We start from the raw sequence: 9,886 nt of genomic DNA, 5'->3' as shown, positions 1-9,886 counted from the left end.
TATATATATATATATATATATATATATAATTATCAAATCTCTAACAAACTTTCCATTAGTTTAATGAAATAACATCCATAATTATTTAATTTAATTCAACTTCAACAACACTAAAATTCAAGAACTTTAATTAATCCTCTTAATCTACCATTTAATCAAAATATCAACAAACACCACATGTCAAAACCTCTAGTTAATTAAATATTCATCCAACAAATATTTAATTAATTTCAATTCTCACAAAAATCAAATAATTCTTATTAAATAAATTCAAAATAACGTCCAATAAATTGAATCTAATTAAACAAAACTAAGATAATTAGCTTCAAAATTATCGCGTTACAAATAATGAAACATAAAACAAAAAAGAAAAATTATTTACTAACCATGGATTAATATTCAAATCTACGTTCCATTTCTTAAACCGAATCAAATTCCAAACCAACCACACCAAAATTTTCAATGATCCCTACAAAGGGAGACAAGAATGTATGAAAGGGGAAACAAAATTGAAGAATATGATTTCAAATAACTTTGCTTGTATTAGAAACTTGGAATTGTGCTCTTGGTTTTTCTTTGTGGGGTTGCGTAAAGCTTGGGTGAGAGAGCTTAGACAACTCAGCACATTTTTTTGAATCTAAAGAAATAAAAAAAAGAAAAAAAAGGTAAGAATATGATCAAAATATTGGTAACATTAGGTCCACTAAAGTTGAAGCAATTCTGAAGCTTGCATGTAGCTAGTAATAACCTTTCTTCAATTCAATTTGTTGATCATAGTATACAACAATATGGTGCACTAAGGACATATATCATTACAAATGCGTCACATGGCTATAATCTTAATTATTACTTTTGAAAGAGGCATGTTTTTCAACCACTTGTAAGATTGCAAGATTTGAACATCCTACAAAGGTATATGCATATGTATGTACTCCTTTTATCAGTTGTGTTCGAGGAGTTAGTATATTTGGTTATAATTAATTCGGACAAAACTTGACTCTTTCTCTTGTTTTTCTTTTTAATTTTCATTATTATGTTTGTGTTATTAGCAAATATTAAATGGAGATTCAAATTATTTCGTAGAATATGTGATAGATGAGCTCAATACCTGTGATGGCTTTCTATTAAACACAAGGGGTTGATATGTTTATGGAAAAATAAATTAAGGCATAAACACATCAATTTAGACTATTAACTTTTGAAATGATATATTTCATCGTAGAGTTAATTCAACAATATTTGATATATAGTTTCTCGTTTAAGGTTAGAGGTTTGATTTCTTCATATATAAATTTTGCATTATAAAAACTTTTCAATTGATATTGATGTGTATATATATTGAGTTATGTTCGTTTTGACACACATGTATATTACATTCAATTGATCTTATCGAAAAAACGTTTACTACACTAAGAGAATTATTAGAAAAAGTTATATTAAAGTGAAAAATATTTTTTTAAAAAAAAAATTAGAAGTCAACCTTTATTTAATATAATTAATTACCTTACTATGACTATAAAAACATGATTATTTATTTTTAATCATGAAGAAAATAAATGGGATTTTTTTATTAAAAAAATGTCACACAGTGTCCTAAAACTCAGGGGATCATATGTTAGGGAGGTTGAAGGTTGGTATGAAGTTGTTGAACCATATCCTCTATATATACTTACCCTTAGCTACATTTATATTAATTAATATTTTGATGATGTGGCCAAATCTAATCACATTTTATTTCCTCTTTATTTATAAAGTTAATTTATCATTATCTGCTTCTTTCTCCTTACTCAACTCTCAAATTATATTATGATCAGAAAGAAGAAGAAAAATATGATCATAATAAATATTCTAAAGTTGCCTAACTAACCCTAACTGTATTTTCATGCCCTAATTGTTGGCTTCTCTAAAAGCCTATATAACCTTTTTTTTCTTGGTAGGATTTTCATTTCTAGTTAGAGATCACACGACATGAGATCAAGATAAAAGTAAAAGGAAAAAAACTATAAAGCAAAAATAATTAATCACGAATAAAAAAAGAGTTCATACAATAATTTCAGTGTCATATTATTGTAAAATATTATTAAACAATAAGCTATTATAACTTAAAATACGATAGAAACTATATTAATATATAAATAATGTGTTCACATTTATGAGATTTATGGTTCAAATCTACTATATTAAAAAAAAAAGAAAACTTGTACAATTCTCTCAAAGTCAAAAGGAAAAAAGTAGCATGAATTATGAAATGTGAAACATATTTTTCTCTCTTTTGTCTAAAGTGATAGAACTTGCAAAAAAAAGAAAAAAAATAAAGACATGAATCTTGACCGAGTGATAAGACTTTTGAATGTTTTTTGTTTCCTCCTTTGGCTAAAGTGAGCCTAGTTAATTTGACAATTAAATTCATGTTAGAGGTCCGAATTCCCTTCCGTTAAACTAAAAAAATATTTTTTTAATCTTAATTATGATAGATGGATGCTAATTAAAAAGGATCGAATTCATACCTAGCTATGACTCAAGGTATTAAAAAAATTTAAAAGTATTAGTTATTTGAACAAATCAAAGAATAAAGAAGAAAAAAGAATTCATCGAACACAAGAGAACTTTGGTATAAAGGACTATGCCTTAAGTCAAAAAGTTTCATTTTGGGATAAAAAGCATAAAGATATTTGCAACTACAATAACAAAAACATCAATGAATGGATATATTAATTTGATCTACACCCATAGGCTAAAGTTCCAAAGAACTCATTCATATTATTTAGAAAAATAATTCAAAAGTAATGGCTATATAAAGTCAAACATAAATCACTAAATTAATAATAATTAATCAGAACATGGAGATGGGAATCATTATTCAATTGCTCAAAATAATATATACTTTTAAGAGAGTTTTGGATAAACTCAAATTTGGAAAAATAAAAAATATATATATGAAGAAAAAAGGGAAGAAAATAATGACTAAAGACAAAGGTTCCTCAACTCAAATTAAGCATATCCAATTTAAGAAGAAGTTAATTTCTCTCAAAATTCCCAAACAAATAGTAGAATAATAATTATTATTAAAGAACTAAAAAAAATTATATAACTTTAGCTGATATATTTAATGTCATAAAAAGTATAGGTTAGGTTTTCCTCTTAAAAAAAAATGTAGGTTATGTTATATTATCGTGATAGATAATCTCAATTAATAATAAAAAATAAAAAATAAAATAAAAGAGAACGGAGAACGAATCCAAACATATATTTAAGGTACGGCAAATGCACGGCGTAATACGTGGACCGTTAAATGCGGGTACGTGGGACCTACCGCCACTCTTCGAGCCCTTTTTTTTCTTATTAATATTTTTTTAAGGGAGGGAAAATAAATATGAAAAGTCTTGGCGGGCTGTTGGGCAAATTGCGACATCAACCACTCCTAAATTGAATTCCTTTATTATTGTTTTTTTCCTTCTCTTTTTTAATCAAAATCAAAATCCTTTTATTTTATTTTATGATCTTACTCACTCTTAATACCTATGTAACCATATCTATAATTTATTATATACAATTTTTAAATTATATTTTTACTCCATCAATTTTGAATTACTCTTTAAATTTTGTAATTTGACGATTCTCCTTCCAAATTTGTAATAAGAAATTTTTCATGATTTATTTTTTTTCTTCATAATTTTAATTGTTTTAAAACTAGCCCTTGCTTTTATTTGATTATACTTAAAAGAAATAAATATTTTTTTCTAGGGAAAAAAAAAAACCTTTTGAAATGTTGGGTCAACCTTCAATTTTTCTTACAACACATATTCAAGAGGAGCTTGTAAATTTTGACTAAGATTTTAAAAATGTTTTCAAAATAGAATGTGTAATTTTGTTTTGGAGCTTTATATAGTTGATCAAAAATGAGCTTGGAATTTTTTTTTTTTTTTTTTTTTTTTTTACAAGAGAATGAGTCCATTTAGAAGAACTGCTAAATATAAAACACTAGTGAAGAAAATTTTCTATTTTTTTTTTCTTTTATTAAATAGTAGATGATATTGAAAACTTTATTTAGAATTATAATAGTATATATAATATCGTAATAACTTATAATATTTATAATTGAAATTTGGTGAATGAATAAAATATTTATTGCCATCTTAAAATTTATCCCTAAAATTTGTATTTGGTGGTATTCTTAGTCCCTCGGCTAGTTTCCCACTAATTATTAATGAAAAGATTTTCTAGCTTTTAATTACAAATTAAAAACTTGATATTTTTACTGTTCATTATTCCTCCCTCCTCTCGTGGTTGCTATTGCCACCATCATCCAGGTTATTTTTTAAATAAATATGATTATCCATAAAAGGTTAAAACGTGACAGAAGAAGAGAGAAAGAGAATCAAAAGAAAAAAATCGTAAAGCCATATATGGTGTGGTAACCTTGAGAATGAGGAAATCAAGAAGTGGACTAAGAAAGAGGGATCAAATCAAATGTGTTACAAACAGTAAACTTGGAACATAAAATTGTTGAATTCTATTTCTTTTAAACTAAAATAATGGAAGCTAAATAAAAAAAAAAAAATTAAAATGGAAATTTGGTTTTTCTTTCTCTTTTTACAATATAATAATAAACATGTTCATTTTATATTAGATGGATAAAATGAAGGCATTCTAATTTACATATAAGGGCTGAAAAGAAATAAGAAAGTAGAAGAAAAATCCCATTTGTATTTGTATGATTATAATTATAATTATGGCGTTCCATAGGATACCAAAATGGAGAATAAGGGGACTTGTGAATCAAGCAAAATGGTTTTAATACATACACCCTCACCCCGTTTTATTATGAGTTGTAACCCACTTTTATTACGCTTATACCCCTCTCTTTTTCACCGATTCTTAGGCTCCTCCGAAGGTATTAATGTCATTTCTGAAAAACCAAAAGACAAAAGGTCATTTCAAATACTATTACTGTTTTCGAAGGAACAAACACTTCCCAAATTTATATTCATGCTGATTTATTCTTTTTGCTTTTCAAAGTTGATATATATATATACAATAAATATGATAAATAGATTGTTAATTATTTTTACTTTTAAAAAATTTCTACAGTAATTTATTTATTAGATTTTGCTTAGTTTAAGGTTAACTTCTAAATAAAATATTTTATATATGCATTTTTTAAGATATTGTAATTGAGCCTGTAATCTATACATTTTAAAAATACAGTGAGTGACATTACCGTTATTAACAACTTTCTACCACACGATTGTATGATATTGTTTGCTCTACCATTTATGCTATTGTTTTTTAGAAGGTTTGACGACTTCCCACTTAGAAATCCAAAATGTTAAATGACCCATTTTTTAATAAAAAAATTCAAATGACCTTCTGCTGATGTCATGACTAATTTAACGTCAACAAAGGATCATTTAACATTTTAAAAAAATTTGGGTCATCTCTCGTTTTTTACCCAATTTCTACTACATTCATACAGAAGCTCCATTACTTTTGCTATTAGATTTTACTTCAAAATATCTCACACAAACAAATATAGTTGTGTTCACTTATATGATCATATTCATCTCACTTATGTAGTTAATCTATGGTCATATTCTCAACAATCATCTCCTTGAATAAATGATCATCGAGTCTTCGATCCCTCAAGTAGTTATCTATCTCATTTAACTTTTATATGGACTACCTTCTTTTCACTAGAGCACATCACCTATGATAGAGTTCAACTACGAATCACATGCATGCACTAGGATCCTACTGACGTGGTTAGATCAGGGACATGAATATGAGGTTAAAATATCTACATTTGAGTTTTTTAAATTTCAATCATACATTCAAATTACTCGTCTTAGTTAATTTTAATCAATTTTAAATATCTAGTATCTCAAAGTTATGTTTTTTTAATCGAAATCGATTAAATAAAAATAACAATCTAATCACTACTTTTAAAAACGAAAGTCTAATCGAATTATAAATTTAATATTGGTCGATAGTTATAAAGTCGAATCATATACACACGTTGAAATTGCTTGATATTTATAAATTTAATCTAAAGTCCAAGAATAAAAGCAAAGTCAACATAGTTTATTCACATACTTTAATCTCAACAAAACTCAAATTATCAATTAACTATGCCATAAGCATAAACAAAAGTCTGACAAAAACTTTCTTAACTAAATTTATTCATTCGAAGAAAAAGAAAAAGAAATAATAAATTTATAACATTGTTATTTCTTATGTTTGTGTGTTTGCCAAATTTAGAATTTTGGAAGTATCGAAGAAATTTTAAAAAGTAATATAATTATGATATCAATTTGTGAGATTTTGTTTCATTGGGTGAACTTGGAAATATTTAATAAGGAAATCGCAATAATGACCGTTGAAAGAAAAGTAACCGTAAACCAAAAAGAGAGGGAAAATTGTTTTTAAAAAATGAGAGAAAAAAAAGTAGTGACTTAATTAGAATTAGAAGGGAACCCAAAATGTACATAAAAGAGAGACCATATCACATAATGTAACTCAATTTAACATAAAGTATTAAAAAACTAATTACTAAGAGGTAAATATAATTCTATATAGAAAGTTGGATTTGGTTGTGAAATGGAGTTTGTATAATGGTATAGATTAAGATTAGATTGTAATTAAATAAGAATGAGTATAAAGGTAAAAAGGGATGAAATTAGGAAAAGAAGTAAAAAAGAAAAAAGAAATGTAGAGTTTAGTGTAATGCGAGCGGCGAGACCAAACACCATTAATCAAGGGTGATTATGTCGTCTCCCCATTCAAATCATCTTTTTTGACGTTTCACTTTCTCTCTCTTCTGGTTTTTTCTTTCCCTCCATAAATACCAAACCCTCCATTCTTCACTTTCACATTCAAATCAAAATTCTTTGCTTCACTTCCAATTCTCATTCCTCTAACAATGCCTCCTCCTCCCCTTCTTCCTCTTACTCTTCTCCCCATTCTCCTCTCTCTTCTCACCGTTCACGCTCGGATCCCCGGAGTTTACTCCGGTGGCCAGTGGCAGAGCGCTCATGCTACTTTTTATGGCGGCAGTGACGCCTCCGGAACTATGGGTATCTACGCTCTTTCTTCTTACTTCCATTGAATTCTTCTTGATTTTCTTTCCTCTTCTGTCTCAATATCTTGTCATTTCTTTTTTCCCTTCATTTTCTGACAAACTTGGCTAGTTGTGATTGAGACCCTGTTCGAGTTCGTATTTTGTGTGTGTGTGTGTGTGTGTGTGTGTTTTGTTCAATTGGAATTTCTCTGAGAAACTTAACTGCGAAGAATAATCATCCGAATAGTTAGAGTATTCTTCGTACTCGTTTATTTTTTACCTTTCTACTATGGAATAGTCTCCGAGAAACCTAGCTAGTTATGATTCTGTGGATGATAATTTGAATTTGTGTGTTTGATTCGAATGTTGTGTTTTCATTTTTCAATCTGAGTTTCTTTGGTGAAGAATAATCGTTCAAATTGAATTGATTATAAGAGCATTTAACCTAGTTATTTTGTATAATTGATTCAAGTGTTGTTCGTTTGATGTTTTGATCAAATTAATTTTCTCTGGGAAACCTAATTACGAACGACGGATTGAATTGACTTGAGAGAGAATTGTGAATGTTAATTGATTCAGGAGGAGCTTGCGGTTACGGAAACTTATACAGCCAAGGCTACGGCGTAAACACGGCGGCGCTAAGCACTGCTCTGTTCAACAACGGTTTGAGCTGCGGAGCCTGCTTCGAACTTAAGTGCGCTAACGATCCGCAGTGGTGCCATTCCGGGAGTCCGTCGATTTTCATAACAGCCACAAACTTTTGCCCGCCGAACTACGCTCTTCCAAGTGACAATGGCGGCTGGTGCAACCCTCCCCGTCCTCACTTCGACCTCGCCATGCCAATGTTTCTCAAGATCGCCGAGTACAGAGCCGGAATCGTTCCCGTCTCTTACCGCAGGTACAAAGAAACACTCCTTTTCTTTCTCAGTACCTAAATGGCGTCGTTTAGATACTCATAGATCACGTGCGAGAAATCAGATCTGTGTATGAACTGGAGAAATCTCAACCGTCTGATTTTCGCTGTTACTGGGTTTTGGTACCTTACAACGTAAATTGAAATTAGAAAATTGGGTACACCAAAGAAGGGTAATGCATTGATGCATGTATCTGTATGCATCCCAAAAATTGTTACATGATTTGAATAGTTAGATGTATTACACCTAAATATTTTGCACGAAAACGTGGATTTGGATGGCATTTGTTTTTGTCAATTCTATAAAATTATTTGATCATAATGTGCCATTTGATAAGTGTATCTTAGAATGGACTCGAGTATTGTACTAATTCAAAATAGTAAAAGTGTATTCAACAAATTTTATTATCCATACAATCTAAATCTGTTTGTCTTGTCTTTCTTTGAAAAGATTTCTGGTACTACAGGGTATTAGGTTCTTTACTCTTGGTGTAAAAGTATGGTTCATTTGACTATAGTTTAGAAAAATTTGTAGTTAGTTCATGACTTTATTGTCCCATGCCTCTCCATCATGGATGTACATGGCCCCACAATCAGCCCGAATCTCTGCTTTTGATATGAAAAATGGGCTCGGGATTTTCAGTCTACCCATTAAATATATTTTTGGCCATTTCGTCTTTAGATCATCCCAACCTCTGTTCCATTTTTACCATATTGATAAAAATGTTAAAATCCCTTTTGTCCATTGTTCTTCAACGTTTTCATGTTCTTGTTAATTTGCTTTTCATCTGTGACCATATGTGACTTTTCTACATTCTACAGCATATGGTCAAAACTATAGTGATTTGATAGGAAAAAGAAAAAGGATGAAAGTATTATGTATAAATTGAAAAGAATACCTTTGAATTCTGGACAAAAAAGTATTTTAGATTCATTTTTATATAGAAATTGAAACATGGAATGAGTGTGGTTCTTTTTCTAAATTTCCTAAAAAAGAAAGATTATACATTATTTACAAATGATCTTTGTGCGTCACATTCTAATCACTTGAATAGGAAATTTGATGGATGTTGATGAATGGACAGGGTACCATGCCGGAAGAAAGGAGGAATAAGATTCACAATCAACGGCTTCCGATACTTCAACTTGATACTAATAACAAACGTGGCAGGAGCAGGGGACATCGTGAAAGCAAGCGTAAAAGGCAGCAAAACAGAGTGGATGAGCATGAGCAGAAATTGGGGTCAAAACTGGCAATCAAACGCCATTTTGGTAGGTCAGTCACTTTCTTTTAGGGTAACATCCAGTGACCGTCGCACTTCCACTTCTTGGAACATCGTCCCTTCCAATTGGCAATTTGGCCAAACTTTCACCGGCAAGAACTTCAGAGTCTAATTTCAAAATTTCTACTTTCTTTGTTCTTAAAAGGGCGAGAAAGTGGGAGAAATTGAGAGAAAAGTGAGCGTAGTTTTGGGGAGATGGATACTTTTTGACTTGGAGGAAATGGGAGTGTGTGTTTTGTTAATGGGAATGTTATTATGGGAAAAGGGGGAAGAAAAAGGTAAAAAAAGGGGGTTTTGTTGTTGTTGTTGTTTGTTACTTTGTTGTAATGAGAAAATGGCTGAAAGTGGCTGCTAAATTAGTATAGCCCGCAGCTTCCTTATTATTATTATATAAACATAATTATATATACAATAGTGCTCTTTGCTTTAAGGCATCTCTTTTGTTTAATAGCCTTCGTTATTACTGTGGTTACTCTTTACACATTTATTTTGTTTTTTTGTACTAAACAAATTTTAAATTCATATATCCTACTAGAAATTTGTTATTGCATGTGATGGTAATTAACGTATACTCTGTTTTTTTAATTTCACATACCCTACTAGACATTTATAATGTTAGGGAAGTTAAATACC

The 9,886-nt window shown here is 29.6% G+C and overlaps 1 protein-coding gene across 1 annotated transcript; it reads left to right on the top strand.

The window, feature by feature from the left end:
• Positions 1–6,857: 6,857 nt before the first annotated feature.
• On the top strand, positions 6,858–9,683 carry LOC103500224 (expansin-A4). Its single transcript, XM_008463457.3, has 3 exons — positions 6,858–7,073; positions 7,637–7,955; positions 9,056–9,683. The coding sequence occupies exons 1-3, from the start codon at positions 6,920–6,922 to the stop codon at positions 9,363–9,365; spliced, it is 783 nt and encodes a 260-aa protein (XP_008461679.1). The 5' UTR covers positions 6,858–6,919; the 3' UTR covers positions 9,366–9,683.
• Positions 9,684–9,886: the final 203 nt, after the last annotated feature.

The sequence above is a fragment of the Cucumis melo genome, chromosome 10, assembly GCF_025177605.1.
Source record: "Cucumis melo cultivar AY chromosome 10, USDA_Cmelo_AY_1.0, whole genome shotgun sequence".
Taxonomy (NCBI): domain Eukaryota; kingdom Viridiplantae; phylum Streptophyta; class Magnoliopsida; order Cucurbitales; family Cucurbitaceae; genus Cucumis; species Cucumis melo.
Note: the sequence above shows the minus strand (reverse complement) of the source record. Positions and strands in the feature narration are given on the sequence as shown.